This window comes from Amphiprion ocellaris, chromosome 19, assembly GCF_022539595.1.
Source record: "Amphiprion ocellaris isolate individual 3 ecotype Okinawa chromosome 19, ASM2253959v1, whole genome shotgun sequence".
Taxonomy (NCBI): domain Eukaryota; kingdom Metazoa; phylum Chordata; class Actinopteri; family Pomacentridae; genus Amphiprion; species Amphiprion ocellaris.
This window is the reverse complement of record NC_072784.1, coordinates 419,642-438,524: the sequence shown is the minus strand read 5'-3', so window position 1 is coordinate 438,524 and position 18,883 is coordinate 419,642. Positions and strand designations below refer to the sequence as shown.

General features: G+C 40.4%; 2 protein-coding genes across 4 annotated transcripts; both read left to right on the top strand.

Moving 5' to 3' along the window:
- Positions 1-1,157: 1,157 nt before the first annotated feature.
- On the top strand, positions 1,158-4,585 carry LOC111587484 (GTPase IMAP family member 9-like). The gene is made up of 2 exons (XM_023297454.3): positions 1,158-1,949; positions 3,022-4,585. Exons 1-2 carry the CDS (start codon positions 1,910-1,912, stop codon positions 3,981-3,983), a joined length of 1,002 nt encoding a protein of 333 aa, XP_023153222.1. The 5' UTR covers positions 1,158-1,909; the 3' UTR covers positions 3,984-4,585.
- A 3,440-nt stretch (positions 4,586-8,025) lies between these two features.
- On the top strand, positions 8,026-17,202 carry LOC111587481 (probable serine/threonine-protein kinase kinX). 3 transcript variants are annotated; one of them, XM_055005514.1, is made up of 10 exons: positions 8,026-8,776; positions 9,073-9,206; positions 9,293-9,346; positions 9,430-9,502; positions 9,842-10,021; positions 10,106-10,191; positions 12,166-12,256; positions 12,385-12,531; positions 16,552-16,660; positions 16,743-17,202. In XM_055005514.1, the coding sequence occupies exons 1-10, from the start codon at positions 8,560-8,562 to the stop codon at positions 17,038-17,040; spliced, it is 1,389 nt and encodes a 462-aa protein (XP_054861489.1). In that variant the 5' UTR covers positions 8,026-8,559; the 3' UTR covers positions 17,041-17,202. The 3 variants fall into 3 exon arrangements, with proteins under 3 accessions (XP_054861489.1, XP_054861488.1, XP_054861487.1); XM_055005513.1 differs by having other exon boundaries at positions 8,027-8,818; positions 16,746-17,202; XM_055005512.1 differs by having other exon boundaries at positions 8,028-8,818.
- Positions 17,203-18,883: the final 1,681 nt, after the last annotated feature.

Here is an 18,883-nt window from a genome sequence, read left to right as displayed (position 1 = left end):
GCATTTGTTAAATCAGCTACTATCTTTCCTGTGCTCTTCTTAGCGTCTACACTCTCAGATCAATACAGCGATATGGTCATCATCCTCCTCACCAACCCCCTCAACAGAAAAGCTGTCCAATGTACCTTTTGTTCAAATTTCCCGGGTGCACATCTGGTCTGGTGGAGAGGTGTGGGGATGGGTGGAGAGACACACTAGACAGTAGACTTTTTTGTTCAGACGGACACCTCTCCCGTCTAGACTGATAAACCTCTGTCTTTGGATGCAGGGAGGGGAGAGGGGGACATGTCTGGTCATGATTAGAGGTGTGGGGAGAAACACTGGACAGTAGCACTTTTTTTTTTGTTCAGAGGACACAGGGAGGGGAGGGTGGGGAGGAAAGCTGAACAGCAGCATTTTGTTCACATGGACACCTCTGGTTCTGCTTAGAGGTGTTGAGGAGAAACACTGATGCAGAAGTTTTGGTTCAGAGGATGCAGGAAGGGGAGAGAGGAGAAAAAGCGAGAGAAAAGCTGGAGATAATGCTAGACAACTTTTATACTTCAAATTTCCAGGGTTTGTCTCTCAAAGACCGTTAAAAAAACTGTCAGAGGATGGAAAAACAGAAGAGTCTATAAGAATGCAGAGAGGGGAGAGTGAGGGGGACATGTCTGGTTCTGCTTAGATAAGCCTCTGTCAGTTAAGGAGGGACTTCCGGTGGGAGGGAGAGGTAGAGAGGAAGAGGGTTCTTGTGTTCAAACGGACGCCTCTGGTCCCGGTGAGAGGTATGGGGAGAAATACTGGACAGTAGCATTTTGGTTCAGAGGATGCAAAATGGAGAGAGAAAGGTGAAAAGCTAGAGAAAAAGCTGGAGATAACGCTAGACAGAACTTTTTTAGTTCAAATTTCCCGGGTTTGTCTCAAAGACCGTTTAAAAGCTCTGTCATAGGACAAAAGGGAGGGGTGGGGGGACAAGTCTGGTTCCCTTGAGATAAGCTTCTGTCGGTTAAAGAGGGAGGGACTTCCGGTTGGTTAGGGTTAGGGGTTGCTACGCAGATTAGGGTTGCTACGCAGATTAGGGTACGGGAAGGCGGGACTTCCAGTAAAAAACAACCGTTGGGGGCGTGGTGGGTGGGACTTCCGGTTGTGACATGGCAGCTTCTGATTGGGACCTGTCAAAATTTGACGAAAGGTGGTTTATAGTACTCTTTAACAGAAGTCCTTCAAGAGCACAAATTGCAAGAATTTTGTGGGTTTTTGACCTTTTTTAGGGTTTATAATATAGGACAGTGGAGAGAGAGAGACAGGAAAGATGTGGATGAAAGAGGAGGAATGACCTGCAGTAAATAACCATGGCTCGGACTCCAACCATGAGCTCTGCATCGGGACTATAGCTGCTGTAGTAAGAGTGTAAAATGAACTCTTGACTTGTAGATGGTTCCTGTGCAGATCTGTATCATTTCAACATGAGAGGTGGTGATCGTGAGCATTTTGATGGTCATGAAGCAAACAGGAAGCAGTAGAAGAAATAATCAGCCACAGTCGAGGAGGGGATTTCTCCACAACTCATTTTTAATCAAACGTGTCTTTCATGTGGTTCACATCAGCTGATAACCAGCACTAAAGAATAGTTTCATTGCTGCTATAAAGTCACTGAAATTCTACCTGAAATCATTACTTTTTCAAAAAGTAAAGCGTTTATTGCAGACTGAGCTGTGATTTACACTCTTGGACTTCTAAACTTGTAAAAGCATGAACTGTCCGGCCCCTCCTCAGGTCTCCATGCTTAGTTTCACTTTCATGTTTGTCAGTATAAAGCAAAGAGGAACACGTCTGAACAAGGAAGCTTCACCAGCAGAGTGCTGACATTACATTACAGCTGTGGTTTTTACCGCTTTGGTTTTAGACAACATCTGGATCTGCTTCTGCCATGAACCCTAACAGCGGAGATGATGCAACACGAGGCCAAGGTCAGTGAACTCTTAACTTGTACAAGTTTTGGTTCAGCTCTCTGTTTCAGTAAGCCAGTTCCTCTGGGCTGTTGTGGCCGTGCACCACGTGCACCACGTTGCTCAGCCCATTACAGGAAATCCTGAATCATGTCTCACTGCGAACAGAGTCTGAATAATGTATGTTAGTCAGCTGTAGGTCAGACTGAAGAGCAGAGGGATACAGAGAGTGAGTTTAGCAGAGTTGTGTTTGTTGTCTTTATCTAAAGTATAGAATTTCAAAGATGGTAAAGACAGTAAGAAGTTTCCTATAGAACTTGTGCTGCCTGAGGTGCTTCATATCTCATGTTGTAATGTTGTGAAGTGTGTTTGATCATTTTATTTTTAAACACTAATTTTGTCATTCAGAAATTGCAACATGCTGTTGCTCTCGTGTTTTACTGCCTTTTAACTAACAGATATACATGTAGGTCAGTGGACTTTACTCTCATTTACAGGTTGGGTTACAGGTATGTTAACAGGTATATTATCCGACATAAAGTTCTTTGACTTTACTCCCTGTATACGATTATTAAGGTAGCTGGCAAACCAGTTAATAGAGCTTGAGGACAGGCCGATGCTAGAGATCCTTGCAGAAGGATCATGTGGTCTACTGAATCAAAGGCCTTGACCAGGTCTGTGAAGGTGGCTATGAAGACCACCTTCATATTAATAAACATAAAATGTTAAACACCTAAAGCAAGGATGAGAAATGAAAATGAAGACAACATGATTTCTGAACAAAAACTAAATTGCTCAGACAAAACTCCTGTGAGTGATTATGTTTGACTACAGCTGGTGACTCCTGTGAGTTAATTTAATTAGGTCCCATGTGATACTTTAATTAGACAAACATTACAGAATGAAAGTCTGAGGAGCTCAGCATAGATCTGAAAAAGCAAATCATTGACTTTAACAAAAACATTTGTAAAAAAGTCACTTGAAGCATTTCAAAGCAGCTGCAGATCCTAGAATTATCGTTTGTTAGTTTAAAGTGCAGGGTACAACTGAATCACTGCCACCATCATCAGTCTGTCATCTGTTCATTCCACAGAGCCTCTCAGGATCATGCTTATTGGAAAGAGTGGAGCAGGAAAGAGCTCCAGTGGGAACAACATCCTCAATAAGAAGGTGTTTAAATCGGACGTGGAACTGAAGAGAGTCACTATCCACTGTGAGAGGGAGAGTGGGATGGTGGACGACATGCCAGTCACTGTGATCGACACGCCAGGGCTTTTTATGAAAGGATGCAACAAGGACGAAATAGTTCGGGAGATTCTCCAGCGTGTGAAGCTCCAGGAGCCAGGACCTCACGTCTTTGTGTTCGTGATCCCAGTGGGAAGAATGACCCAGGAGGACCAGGACACCAACACCCTGACCGAAGCAATTTTTGGCCCCAGAGTTTGGGACTACACCATCGTGCTGTTCACCCATGGGGACCACCTGAACGAGAAGTCTATAGACAATGTCATTACAGACAGCAACGCCAGCCTCCGCAGCTTCATATGCAAGTGCAGGGGTGGCTTCCACGTCTTCAACAACAAAAACCCGGAGGACCCATCGCAGGTGACCAGCTTGGTGCAGAAGATCCAGACCCTGAAGGCCCTGAACGGAGGAGGTTACTACAAGACAGAGCTGTACCCCGAAGAGGAGAGGAGGATCAGAAGGAAGCAGGAGAGCATCCTGGCAGAGAGAGACCAAGTCATCAGACTCAAGGTGAAAGTTCTGCAGAAGCATTTCAAGGGGGAACAGCTGAAGGTGAAGATAAAGGAGATGTGGAGAGAAGAGGAGGAGAGCTCAAGAAAAGCTGCAGAGGAGAAAGTTGGCAAGAACTCCTACTTCATGAAGATTCTGAAGGTGATCATGTCGGTGCTATTGGTGGGTCTGCTGGCTGGTTGGGCTCTTCAGCTGCCAGCTGGGTTCCTATTAGTTGTAGCAGGGGTTTGGATTTGGATGCTCTTCAAGATGTATCCAACTATTCCAGGAAAAATATGGCGGTCTTATGGTACAGGATAAATGTCAACCCAGATGTGAGAGTCGCACAGAGCAGACAGCAGGCGGATTGGAATTAAACAATGTTTATTTTACAAATAATTATTTTTAACAATTTAACTGCTATTCAATTATAGTCACTCTTATTAATTAAAAAACACTAGATATGAAGGAAAGGTTTACATTATATGCTTATCTCATCCAGTTCTTGGTTATCAGCCTTTCTCGATCACCGATAATCGATATTGGCCCTGGAAACCCATATCGGTCAATCCCTAGGAGCATTGTTAGTAATTCAGTCTTTATCAATCAATTCTGTGATGAATGTAAGAAATAGAATCTGTTTTATTTCAGAGAAATTGCTCAGAAAACATTTTTTAGAAGCAACCTATGGTCAAATTCTATTTGCTTCTTGTTAACTCTGGATGAATCCACCATCAGATAACTGTAAAAATGCTGCTACAGCAAACCTGATTAAAGCAGGTTTAATCATGTTTTTAATGAATTAATATAGAAATAATTTGGTATATTGTATAATATGTATTTTAGAGTGATATCTAGCAGTGTGACTGTAAAATGTTGTTCAGGTTTCATTTTACTACTAATAAAATCTTCTTTGCTGCTCAGCTGGTTGTGTGTCAGATCCTCTCTTTACCTTTAATTAATACCTGCAGTGTGACACAGCAGCACAAACTACCTAAACTTCTCTAAACTGACAGTGATGTATGTATTTATACACCAGAAACAGCAGAAATAATTTAGAATCTAGCAGTAGATGAAGGTTCTGTGTTCTTCTACATATCTGGCAGCACAGACTTAAGGTTTATCAGCTGGAATTATTTATATTAAAGCTTCTCTGAGGAATCAGGACTGTTTTATTAAAATAATTCTGCCACTTTAAAGTGTTTTAGTTGTGTTATGGTGCTGGAGGTACAAAGGTGAACTTTATAGCAGCTCAAATAAACCAGGGTCTCTCTTCATCAGGTGCTGCAGGAGCTTCTGTCTGCTGAGACAAAATATCCAAACACATCCCTGATCCATGAAAACATCTCCCACACACACAAAAGTCCAGACATTTCCACATGTATGTGTATATTTACTGCATGCGTTTACTGTGTATCATGTGATATAAAAGCTGCAGGTTGCTGTAATTTCTTATTTGCAGTTTTACTTAACCTGACCTGCTGCAGAAACATCACAGAACACGCTAGTAGAACTCTACTGCACCGCTGACCTCCTGGAAAACAGCTTTTAATCCGTAAGGAGACACTTGGCCTGATCAGACAGTAGATCACCCACCTGGCAGGTAAGACTTCTTCTATTTTTTTACCTGAATATATGAATTTCTTCCTGTGACGGTCTTAAATGAGACTTCAGGACAACATTAATGGACACAGACACAACAAAAAACGTAGAATGTCAGGAGAGGACCCAACTGTGGACACAAAGGCAGATTTTAAAAAAACTAGAAGCAAGTTTTTTTTTTAAACTAACTAATACTGCTGAGTCCCCGTGAGTCTAAGAGATGTGAGGAGTAAGAAAATGAAATGATAGAAAGAGTTATTCATTTGTAATTAAAGGAGAAATAAAGACAACTTTATGTGAGTCTCCTCTCAAAAATGAGGAAACCGATCTCTAGTTGGACCTGGACTGATTCTCCAGGTGTATTACCTTTAGAAAGGAAAAGAGAAACACACACACACACAACACACACACACACACACACAACATCTGTCTTCCAGGAGGCTGAGCAGGTCAGTGGTCTGGTTTACCATCAAAGGTAAAGGAGGAAACATTTAAATTAACACAATGTCCTAAAATGTATTTGAACTATTTACTAGTAGAAGTTGTTTCCACCTTAATAAGGAGCACCAGTGTTAGTGAATGTACCTTTCTAAGTGTTTCTGTGAACCCTGCAGGGATCATGCTGTCTAATAGTTCAGTGAAATGGAGGAACTTTGTTCTCTGGTTGGAAAAAAGAGCTGAAGAAAGAGGGAAGATAGTTCAGTCTCACTTCAGACAGGAGTATAGTGGCATGAAATGTTAAAATAAAATATATTTTACCAAGGTAAGAAAGTGAAATATGTCCAGTTTATGGGCTATATCAGTGTGATATCTGCTAATATTAATGTCTGTCTCTGTGTCTGTCAGGAGGAAGTGAGATCAGAGATTAAACAGCAGGAGTCATAGAGCTGATTTACCTCAGTGTGTTCAGCTTTATTTTTTATTTGATGGTATGTATGTATGCATTGTACATATGTATGTAATGTATGTCATGTATGTATCTACTTCACCTCTTTCCAACCTTTCAGACGTTCTGTTTCAGATCTAGACCATAAAGGCCGTTACAGATGATTCCATTATTTTACCTGATAATTACACAGTTTGTCCAGATGCCAGTCTAAGCAACGAGTTATGGTGTTGTAATAAATACTATCTGGGTGAATTAAACCTTTAAAATCTTAGGTATACATGAAGTAGTACTTTGTGTGGAATACTCAGTGTGGTCCTGAAAGTTCAGCCTCCAGATCTGTAGACAAACTAACTGGGGACAAAATAAAAGTGGAAAATTTCTTGAAAAAACCTTTTAAAGTCTAAGCATAGTTTGAGTGAAATCATCCTTTAAAACCATAACTTGTGTATTTTAACTGTAAGTTGTGCATTTTAGTGATCATCTGTTGTGGTAGCGGCCCTAGACTGTATAATAAATAGTCTTTATTATAATAAATAATCTTTATTATACAGTCTATGTGTGCAGCTCTGAGTGCAGCCTCTGAATGTGCAGACACTATTACAATTAATAAATATAATGTATATATATAATATAATTATTAATAAATATTCAGTAAACTACTGGACAAAACTGCGCCTCCTTGGAGGACTAATAATCAGTGAACCAGAATAAAACCAGAATGCTGCTATGAGCTCCTGTAATAAACTGACTGTTACTGTGAGGTTTGTCTTTATGGGACAGTCACAGCCAGAGTTTCATATTACTGAGTCCTAACCTGGATGAATGAATGATCTGGAGCTGGAGTTAGGAGGAGGAGTGTCTTCACGTGTTCAGTTTAGTTTCATTTTCATTTCCGGAGAAGCGGAGGTAAGTCAGAGACTCGTAGAGCTGTTTGTAGTGATTCTGTGATAAATGAAGTACTGATTTCAGGAAATGATCGGACATGAATGAGATAAACTGAATTAGTGCGCAGGTAAACACGCAGAGCTGCAGTTTAAACCATTGAGAGGAAGTGATGGAATCTGTCGGTATAACGCAAAGTCATGGTTAAACCTGTGGACGCTGGAATAATCCGAGTATACACACACACATACACATATATATGTATTTGTATATATGTGTGTGTGTGTGTGTGTGTGTGTGTGTGTCTAACGACTCTGTGCGTGTTTCGAGGTGAGTCACACATGCGCAGTATGGACCACTGTTGGCTAAATGAATGATCCGGTTTCTGTAAAACACACTGAGATATAACAGGCTGGATGCAGATTCACTGATCATATTTTATATGTTCTTGCTCTCACAGAGTGTTTTGTTTTGGAACTTTTTGTACTTCCTGTTTTGATTTCATTTTTTTTTTTTTAACTTGACTCCAAGAAAGTCCTGCAGGACTTCCTCTGAGCTCAGGTCTGGGCTCAGATGGGAAATAAAAAACTTGAATCCTGAACCTTGCAGGTGCTCAATAACAGAAATCATTTCAGTTGTATTGTAGATATTTAATCTGTCTGATCTTGATAGTTTATTCGTTATTTTTATTGTGTGTTTGATGGGTTGGACTGTCAGTAGCTGAACTACTGCATATATATATATATATATATATATATATATATATATATATATATATATATATATATATATATATATATATATATATATATATATATATATATAAAATTGACAGTCTGAACATTTGACAGATCCGTATATTCATGTTTTTGTACTGAACCTGCAATTTAGCAGTCGTTTTAGTTTATTTATGTTGTTTCAGAGGGACACGTTTTACTAGTTTGATGCTGATTTTAGTAAGAATTGAAGCAGAATGTAGCCGAACCATGAGCGGAGCTCACAAATCAGCTGTACCGTGTTTTAATAAGTTAATCCATCATAATTAATGCTACTGCAGCCACAAATTGATTTATGTGTCTATTAATATTTAATAAAGCAGTGTAATTAATAAAGTCTGTAAAACCAGTGTTAGACATTCCTGAACATATGAGCTCTAAATAAACACCCTGACCTGTGGATAACACGTGAATCCTGAAAAATAACAGCAGGGAAATTACATCTTTAGAAAAAAGGGTTAAAAATAACAAACTATAAGTTATTCTGACCCAGTCCTCAGTCTGTGAAGTCTAAAGCAAACACCGCTATATATCTGGTTTCTAGATGAACAGAAAACATGTAGAGACTTCTCACTGCAGGAATGTTCAATTCAGTTTTATTTTTACAGCGCCAACTACAGGTAAGAATGTCTCAGGACGCTTTCCAGAACCCAGATATCTGAATGTCCTCTGGCTCTTTTGTTTCAGAGATTGTTCCAGAAGCTTTGTCCTGGTGAGAAGGTATGTGTGTTTAATCTAGAAAGAAGACATGAAGAGGAGAAGAACTTGGGCGAGACCCCTACCTCTTGATGATGATGATGAGAATGATGATGAGAATGATAACAATGATGAAGAAGAGGAGGAAGAAGAAAGTACTTCTGACAGAAGAGATAGTTTAAGAAAACGAAAGAAAGTCAATTACTGGACAGATGCTCATGTTGATGGAGAGGATGAGGAGGATGAGTACGAGGAGGATGAGGAGGAAGGTGAGGAGGAAGGTGAACACAGCCAGACAACACCAGAAAACAGTGAGTTTTTAGAGTCATGAACTGTATTTTGAATATCTTTCTCTTTACAACACGTCCCATTCTGAACATTTACAGCAGAATCCATACAGACATGAAAAACATGTTTTATATCATACTGAAAGACACATTTTATATTATACTGAAAAACATGTTTTATATCATACTGAAAAACATGTTTTATATCATACTGAAAAATATATTTTATTATATTATATTATATTATATTATATTATATTATATCATGTCTGGTTTAGGTGAACCATGTATTGAGTATCAGGGCGACTTCTGTACTCCACCTGAATTTGAGGACATTGCGGGGAAAAGCAGGGCAAAGAAATGGAAAACAAGTATTTTCTATAAGAGGAAACCTCTGCAGTATTACTTTGATGTAAGTTTATTTTTTTAAAAAAATGTTTTTATGGGATTTTGTTTGTTGAACATACATAAATAAAGAATCTAACTTATTTATCACAGAAAGAGCTGCTGACCACGGTGGGATACCACAGGAGAAGGAGGGAAACAGCAAAGGTAGCTGAACTCTATGATGCATAAATAAATTCACATCAGCAAGACAGTGACAATAAATCTTTTATTTTTTGTTGTTCCTACAGCAAACCACACCATCAGGTCGCGAGTCTCCGTGTAGTGTGGCATCAGAAGAGGAATCAACTGGAAGCAAAAATGGCAGGTTTCAAAAAAACATAATGAGCTTTATTAACTAGCAGATACAAAAAAATAATGTACAACCGGTCAATCAAAGAACACAGGGAGCTGGCAATGGTTAACCAGAATCCAGAAGCACAGACAGCAAATTGAAGCAAGAAAATGAAATAATACAAAAGGTTTAAGAAATAAAAAGTAAATAAATGCTGGTAGCAGAAGAGTTCTGGGGTCAGAGGGAGAATTCAGCCAGAAAATAAACCCTCTGAAGGTTTCTGTAAACCATAACTTAAACCAGAAAATGTATTTAAACAGTGCAGTAGCAGCTGAGGAAGACCTTAAAGATGAACATTTTGCTTCCGGACTGTGAGAACATGGTGATACTGATAGAAGACAGCGAGGACGAACGGTTCGGAACTGAAAATGACACAAAGGTCAGAGACCCGGACAAGAGGAAAGACGAGGAAGTGAAAAATGGAGAAATGAAAGATGAGGAGGTGACTGTTGCTGCTGATTTCCATGTAGACAACGATGCTACTGAAGGTAACGTGTCCTACAGTAAGCACCTGATTACTGGACGTAATGTTGGTCCATTCCTGTATGAATATCACTCTTCTTCTGTTTCAGAATGCATACAATTGATCGCAACAGAATTTTATAAACAAGTAGCAAAGAAGACACAAGTAAAGGTAGCCCTGGAGAGGATCCAGCTGGTAAGATGGAGAGATGATCCTCCCTAATACATCTCCAGACACCTCTGATGTCACTGTCACGCTAACATTGTAGCTTCAGGGTGGTTGGTCTGATGGTTTGTCTTTTTTCTGCTCCCCGTATGAATCTGAACAAGTCTGATGATCCCTTTATTTCTTTTTGGAGATCATTTAGATCCAAGATTAAATCGCTACTGAATTAAAGGCAATCAGTGAAATAAAAACTAACCAGCTAACGAACCAACCAACCAACTAATGAGCGAACTAACTAGCCAACCAACCGACTAATGAGCTAACTAAATAACCAACCAACCAACTAATGAGCTAACTAACTAACCAACCAACCAACCAACCAAACAAACAACTAATGAGCTAACTGACTAACCAACCAACTAACTAACCAACTAACCAACCAACCAATGAGCTAACTAACTAACCAACCAACAAACCAACTAATGAGCTAACTAACTTACTAACCAACCAACTAATGAGCTAACTAACCAATCAACCAACCAACCAACCAACCAACCAACTAATGAGCGAACTAACTAGCCAACCAACCGACTAATGAGCTAACTAAATAACCAACCAACCAACTAATGAGCTAACTAACTAACCAACCAACCAACCAACCAAACAAACAACTAATGAGCTAACTGACTAACCAACCAACTAACTAACCAACTAACCAACCAACCAATGAGCTAACTAACCAACCAACAAACCAACTAATGAGCTAACTAACTTACTAACCAACCAACTAATGAGCTAACTAACCAATCAACCAACCAACCAACCAACCAACCAACCAACTAATGAGCGAACTAACCAACCAACCAACCAACCAACCAACTAACTAATGAGCGAACTAACTAACCAACCAACCAACCAACCAATGAGCTAACTAACTAACCAACCAACTAACCAACCAACTAATGAGCTAACTAACCAACCAACTAACCAACCAACCAATGAGCTAACTAACTAACTAACCAACCAACTAACCAACCAACCAACTAATGAGCTAACTAACCAACCAACTAACCAACCAACCAACCAACCAATGAGCTAACTAACAACCAACCAACTAACGAGCTAACTAACTAACCAACCAACCAACCAATGAGCTAACTAACTAAATAACCAACCAACTAACCAACCAACTAATGAGCTAACTAACCAACCAACTAACCAACCAACTAAACAACCGTAGCTGTAGTCTACTGCGTTAGGAGCTGTAATAAATGTCGACATGTTTGTATGCTGAATAGATAAATGTGAAAGACGGATGTAGCATCCAGATGTGAGGAAGGGATTTAAACCTGCATTCTTTTTAATGGCCAGCAGGGGGAGATGATGAAGACTGTATTAGAAGTCTATGAGAAAATAATCCGACTTCTTACTTGATTTGTTTTCTCAGTATTTATTATCCTAATGAGATTATTGTTTATATCACTAGTTTGAAGTGTCATTTAATACAGCATGGTGTTGTTTTATAAAATATTGGCCCATTTAGAGGTAGATAACATTTAACAGGACATGCTTTAGGGCATGGCTACCTTCCCTACCTGTTTCAGAAGAACACAGTTGTAATTTATTCCACTCAGGGTGTGTCCTGATGCTGGCTCACTGGAGCTGCTCCTCAAACTGAGTCATTGTTCAGGCTATAACACTGATTTGGGATTTTCCACCTATGATAAGAACTGAAAGTACCCACTATGAAAAAGGTTTAACTTGCACTTTCACATCAGTTCTCCCCTTCATGCACAGATGTGCATCTGCTTCCATTTTCTTTAGGTTTTGTATGCAGCTACCACCTCAAATTCTCCTAAATAGCTGCACATTGTTTTTCCACTTTATTTTTTACCCACCATTCAAAACAAATACGATGGATTATTGGCTCTCTGACAGATAAAACCAGGAAAATATACTGAGTCCTACGTCTGTGTTGTAAATGTCATCCATCCCAAATACTAGGTAGTCGGCCCAGCAGCAGAGTCAGACTCCTGTACTCCACTTCAGGCCAGAAGTGATGATCAGACCAGCTCAACAGAGCTTCCAGAAGAAGGTTTGGGAATCTTAATGTAATAACTGTCCTAGCTTTATTGAGTGTATCATGTGATTAAATGAGTGCCGTTCTTTAGTGGGGTGATGTGACTCAGTTGTAACTTGAGTTTTATTTGTATTTATTTATAGCAGAGCGTTTGTGTGAGGATGAGGATGCACACAGTGATAAGGAGGATGAACACAACAGTCCAGCAGCAGCCGACCTCTACGACTCTCCAGCTGCTCATGCTTATTCCCCACAGACATCAGATCCTCTCATCATTGCAGATGTTTCAGGTGGAGTATATGTTTGTAATCCAGAACTCCTTTAATCATATTCAGGGAACGTCTCCTCAGTCTGCTAGCTGTATGTTAGTATTAAAACAATAAAACTATGGTTTGTTCATGACTGCACAGTGGTTCAGTGGTTAGCACTGTCACCTCACAGCTAGAAGATCCCCAGTTCGTGTCCCGGCCTTCCTGGGATCTTTCTGCATGGAGTTTCCATGTTCTCCTGTACATGTGTGGGTTTCCTCCAGGTTCTCCAGCTTCCTCCCACAGTCCAGAATCATGCTGAGGTTAATTGGTGATTCTAAACTGTCCGTAGGTGTGAATGTGAGTGTGATTGTCTCTATGTGTAGCCCTGTGATAGACTGTTACCTGTCCAGGTGAACCTGTGATATACTGTTACCTGTCCAGGTGAACCTTCACCCTCAGTCAGCTGGGATAGACTCCAGTCCCCCATGACCCTGATGAGGATTAAACTGTGTATAGATGATGGATGTATGGAGAGATGATGGATGGATGATGGATGGATGACGGATGGATGACAGATGGATGGATGGATGGATGGATGGATGGATGGATGGATGATGGATGGATGACAGATGGATGGATGACGGATGAATGATGGATGGATGGATGGATGGATGGATGGATGGATGGATGGATGGATGGTTTGTTTACAGTCCTGACTAGATGGGAACCTTGCATGGATATAAGTGTTTATGGACAGGGTGGAGGACAGGGTAGAGGGAGGTGAGCTGAGACTAAGATGGGGAAGAGTCGCTGCAGACCAGTAGGACTGACCACTCTGGCTCCAGTCTGCTGCTGACAGCATCTACAGAGGCTTCAGAACTGGACCACGGACCAATGGAAGAAGGAGGCCTAGTCTGTTGAGTTTTCTTTAACGTTATGTGGACAGCGGGTGTGTTAGAATCATTCCCCTGGACAGCAAGATGCACTACAGGAAGAAGGAAACCCAGCGGAAGTGGTGAGCTGCTTTGAGATATTTACTGGGAAACCTTTGGTCCTGTAGATGTTACTTACTGAACGTTGTAGAAGACCACGTACATCCCTTCTCGGTGTTCCCTGATGGCAGTGGACTCTTTCTGCAGGATAATGCATCCTTCCACACTATAAAAACTGTTTAGAAATGGTTAGTTGGTGACTCAGATTCATGAATTCCCAGATCTCAGTCTGAAAGGACACCTGTGGTTTGATCTATGAAGGTTCCATCTTACATCTGCTGCTGACGTCTTGGTTCCTGATCCCACAGGACACCTCCAGAGCTTCACTGGGTTTGCTCATCTGGCAGCATGGATGCAGCGGCTCGGAGCTCCCCATACCTTCATCGAACAACCCCAGGTTTCTCTTCAGCACTGTAGCCAGGCTGACAAAGAGTCAGAGCTCTGTTGAACCTTGTATTCCTTTAGCTTTGAGCAGTAACAACTTCATGAGCTTCTTTACAAATAAAATTATTACGATTAGAGAAAAAATTAATCTGGCCCTTCCTGCAAATGTCACAGATGTATCATCGAGTACAGATACTTTAGAATTGGCTGTAAGACCAGATGGATATTTAGATCCTATCCCAACTAGACTGTTCAAGGAGGCTTTACCTTTAATTAATTCCTCAATGTTGGATCTGATTAATCTCTCTCTAGTAACAGGCTATGTACCACAGGCTTTTAAGGTTGCTGTAATCAAACCTTTACTTAAAAAGCCCACTCTAGATCCAGATGTTTTAGCCAACTATAGACCAATTTCCAACCTCCCATTTCTCTCCAAAATTCTGGAAAGAACAGTTGCAAATCAATTATGTGAACATTTACAAAGGAATAGCTTGTTTGAAGAGTTTTAGTCAGGCTTCAGAGTGCATCATAGCACAGAAACAGCTCTGGTGAAAGTTACTAATGACCTTCTCATAGCGTCAGATAATGGACTGGTCTCTATACTTATTTTATTGGACCTTAGTGCAGCATTCGATACAATCGACCACAAACTTTTATTACAGCGACTAGAACATTCCATTGGCATTAAAGGGACAGCACTGGACTGGTTTAAATCCTACTTATCAGACAGGTTCCAGTTTGTGCGTGTCAACAATGACTCTTCTGAGCATACTAGGGTTAATCATGGAGTTCCTCAGGGTTCTGTCTTAGGACCAATACTGTTCACATTATACATGCTTCCCTTAGGCAATATTATTAGGAAGCACTGTATTAATTTCCATTGCTATGCTGACGACACTCAATTGTATTTATCTATGAAGCCAAATGAAACTAATCAGCTAGCCAGACTGCAAGATTGTCTTAAGGACATAAAGACCTCGATGACCTATAATTTCTTACTACTAAATTCAGACAAGACTGAAGTCATTGTATTTGGCCCCAGACATCTTAGAGAATTGCTTTCAAAGCATATAGTTACTCTGGATGGCATTACATTGGCCTCCAGTACTACTGTGAGGAACCTCGGTGTTATCTTTGACCAGGACATGTCCTTTAACTCACACATAAAACAAATCTGTAGGACTTCCTTTTTCCACCTGAGAAATATTGTGAAAATCAGGAACATCCTGTCTCAGAGTGATGCAGAAAAACTAGTCCATGCATTTGTTACTTCTAGGCTTGACTACTGTAATTCCTTATTATCAGGTTGTCCCAATAGCTCTCTGAAACATCTACAGCTGATCCAAAATGCTGCAGCCAGAGTACTGACGGGAGTTAGCAAGAGAGATCATATTTCTCCTTTACTGGTTTTTCTTCATTGGCTTCCTGTTAAATCTAGAATAGAATTCAAAATCCTTCTTCTGACATATAAAGCTCTTAACAACCAATCTCCATCATATCTTAAAGACCTGATAGTACCATATTATCCTAGCAGAACTCTTCGCTCTCAGACTGCAGGCTTACTTGTTGTTCCTAGAATCTCTAAAAGTAGAATGGGAGGCAGAGCCTTCAGTTATCAGCTCTTCTCCTGTGGAACCAGCTCCCAGTTTGGGTTCGGGAGGCGGACACCCTCTCTAATTTTAAGACCAGGCTTAAAACCTTCCTTTTTGACAAAGCTTATAGTTAGGGCTGACTGGGTGACCCTGACGGGGTGAGCTGGCGTTTTCATTTGCAAAACTGACTTCCCCTCTTGACGTCCCTTTAGTCTGCCCCTAGTTCTGCTGCTATAGGCCTAGGCTGCTGGGGAACCTCTCTGGATGCACTGAGCCCTTCTCTAACTACCTATGTATTTACTATATATACCATTATTGCATTACATTCACTCTGTTTCTTTCTGTGTCCTTTCTTCGAGTGTCCCTGATCACAGAGCTGGATGCTTCAGATGTGTGGCTGTGTTTTATGGTCCTTGTGTCCCACCCCCCACCTCTCTATCTCTACCTCTACACCTCTATCTCTACCCCTCTACCTCTTCCCCTCTACCTCTATCCCTCTATCTGTATCCCTCTATCTCTACCTCTACTCCTCCATCTCTATCCCTCTACCTCTTCCCCTCTACCTCTATCCCTCTATCTGTATCCCTCTATCTCTACCTCTACCCCTCTATCTCTACCTTTCTACCTCTTCTGTCCCTCTCAACCCATCCGGCCAGCAGCAGATGGGTTCCCCCACATTAGAGCCGGGTTCTGCTCGAGGTTATTTTCCCTGTTAAAAGGGTGTTTTCCTTGCAACTGTCGCCTTTTGGCTTGCTCTGGGGTTCAGGCATATGGGTTCTGTAAAGCGTCTCGAGACAATTTGACTGTAATTGGCGCTATATAAATAAAATTGAATTGAATTGAATTGAATTGAATTGAATTGAATTGAATTGAATTGAATTGAATTGAATTGAATTGAATTGAATTGAATTGAATTGAATCGTATTGTTTTCTGCAGCGGTACAGGGACTATAAAGGTCTGGAATCGAGGTGTTGTGAGGTTTAAGCCACGATGGGTCAGACCTGTTTTAGCAGCACTAGTGGGACTTGTGCAGTGTTAGACAGATGATTTTAATTCCGTGGCTGATCAGTGCACGTTTCTAACTTTTCAGGCCCTTCAACATCACCTCCAAATGTGCAGACTGAGGATCCAGGAGAGCCGGATGTCCCCAGCTCTGGCCTCAACACAGCACAGTCACATGGGATTAAACTGGAGACGAGGTAAGGTCTGAAAGTCACATTATTTCTATCATAAAGGTGCTTAATTTAGTGGCACAGACTTAAAATAGTGTTCCTCTGACAGCAGTCCCCAAACATCCAAAGCCTCAGACTACATTCAGGAACCATCCCTTAATGCCGGACCCTACATTCTGGAGACCTCAACCATTAAGACCTCAGACTACAGTCCGGTGAAACCATCCCTTAATGCTGGACCCTACATTCAGGAGGAACCAACCAATCATCTACCATCAGGACCTCCTTCTGATGAAGACACAATAGATGTTGATCAACTGAAGAGAGAAAAACTAAAAATGCAATTGAAAGTTTTAAAATTACAAGAGGAATATTACACATTGAAAATTCTGAAATTAAAAGAATGAAAACGAGTCACTGGACATTAAGTGAAAGTTGACAGACTGTGAGAAAAGGCTGCATGACACAAACGAACGCACAACGTTGTGGTACGATGACTGGTGTTATTATAGGTTTACATAAAGGACATGAAAATATAATTATTAAATGTGGTTTATGGGTACATCTAACATTTTCTTCATTATTTACGTGTTTTATCACACAACAGTTCTGTAAAGCAGCAGCAGTCTATAAATTCTTGTCTTGAAATTTTAAGGAAACAGATTTGATTAATTATTCATTATTAAGCATCAAAGGTATTATTTCTTCCTCAAAAACAAATGCATTTTTGAGGTTGTAAACATACTCGAAAACACGCATCAGAACGGGAGAAAATTTTGATATTTTAGAGGAGTTTCATGTTTCTGACAAAATAGCTCAACAGCCCCCCCTGCAGTATTAGGAACATGTGGCCCCTGCAGCACGTTGCACCTCAACCTATGATATTTGTATTCATGTGTAGGACATCAGGACGCACTAAAACGCCTCTTAGACACACAACTGAAACCTAACAAGGCGTCATTTTAAATTATGAGTCAAAGTTTCTGAGGTTTTATCTCAATTTTTACATTTTTAAGCGCAAACTCCTCCTAGGGGCTACGTCCAACACACCTGAAATCTGGCCAGTATGTACAACAGGCATTAGTGATCAAAAATTATTAGAATCTTCCTCAAAAATAAAAAAAATGTAGCCCTGGCAGCCCCCTGAATTTTGATGTTTCACAATGAAACAGGAAGTGCCGTCTAACTAGCCCGGACATGCTCCATGATCGGTCTCCAAGTGTAATAGTGTATTAGGTGAGTCCTAAAGTTATTAAAGACATCATCTCATCTTATCAGAAATCTAGTGAAATCTTTGTATTTCTTTAATCTGTGTCTGCTCAAACTTTACTATCATTCTTAAGGTGCTGATATCCTTTGTCTTTGTTCCGTTGGTCAGAGTCCTTCTCCCTCAGCAAGAAACATGTCCCAACCTGTCTGCAGGTGGTGAAGAAAACTAAGAGATGTTGGTGAGTCCAAGTATCACCGCTAAAGAGAATGTAGAGGAGCTGAAAGATCTGGAAAATGTATTTATTTCATTCATTCCTTATGAGGAAGTTGTTATTTTAACTGACTGCTATAAAGTGGAAGACTTATTTTTTTAATCTAGCTACCACAAAGTCACATGAACCCAAGACTTCTCTTTAGATCCATCAGTGATTTAGTGTGTACTGCTGCTGGACTTGTGTAGAGGAATGTGAGGTGTTTAGAAGGAATTATTCCTGCTCACTGTAACTCCACCTTCCCCTCAGGGAGTTATCTGACTTTGTGTCCAACACTAATCTTACTAGTTGTAAATCTGAAATCTTCCTCCCAAGTTGATCAATTCTACCTCTGAATCAATCCTGTCATCTACAAATCGGAATGATGCCAAAGCTGAACCAAATCTCACTATAAACAACTATTCTACACCCTTATTTTCTCCTTCCTGGATACTGAAACTCACTATTAACTCCTTTAAATGAAGAAGCACCTGGCTGTTTACAGCTGATCCAGAACTACTCATCAACACTCAGAGAACACCAACTCCAGTCCACCTCAGCTGGTTCCAGAACTACAGAACTTTTAACCCATTTTAACTGAATTTAAATAAGATTTAACTCAAATCTAAGCATCAACTGTTTAAAATTCCAGACTCCCCTTATTATCAGAGCAGTGGAGTCAAAAACTCTCCTTAACCAAACCATACAGACTGGCATCCGTATTTTTGTTAACATTCATTGTCTTTACTGTAACTCCAGTCTTAAAAGGTGCTATAGAAATAACATGTAT

Bases quoted from the DNA above. Each gene is read 5' to 3' on its own strand.
- LOC111587484 (XM_023297454.3), top strand. From the start codon at position 1,910: ATGAACCCTAACAGCGGAGATGATGCAACACGAGGCCAAG. The intron at 1,950-3,021 runs GTCAGTGAACTC...TTCATTCCACAG, and splicing joins TGATGCAACACGAGGCCAAG to AGCCTCTCAGGATCATGCTT.
- LOC111587481 (XM_055005512.1), top strand. From the start codon at position 8,560: ATGAAGAGGAGAAGAACTTGGGCGAGACCCCTACCTCTTGATGATGAT. The intron at 9,207-9,292 runs GTAAGTTTATTT...TATTTATCACAG, and splicing joins CTCTGCAGTATTACTTTGAT to AAAGAGCTGCTGACCACGGT. The intron at 9,347-9,429 runs GTAGCTGAACTC...TTGTTCCTACAG, and splicing joins GAAGGAGGGAAACAGCAAAG to CAAACCACACCATCAGGTCG.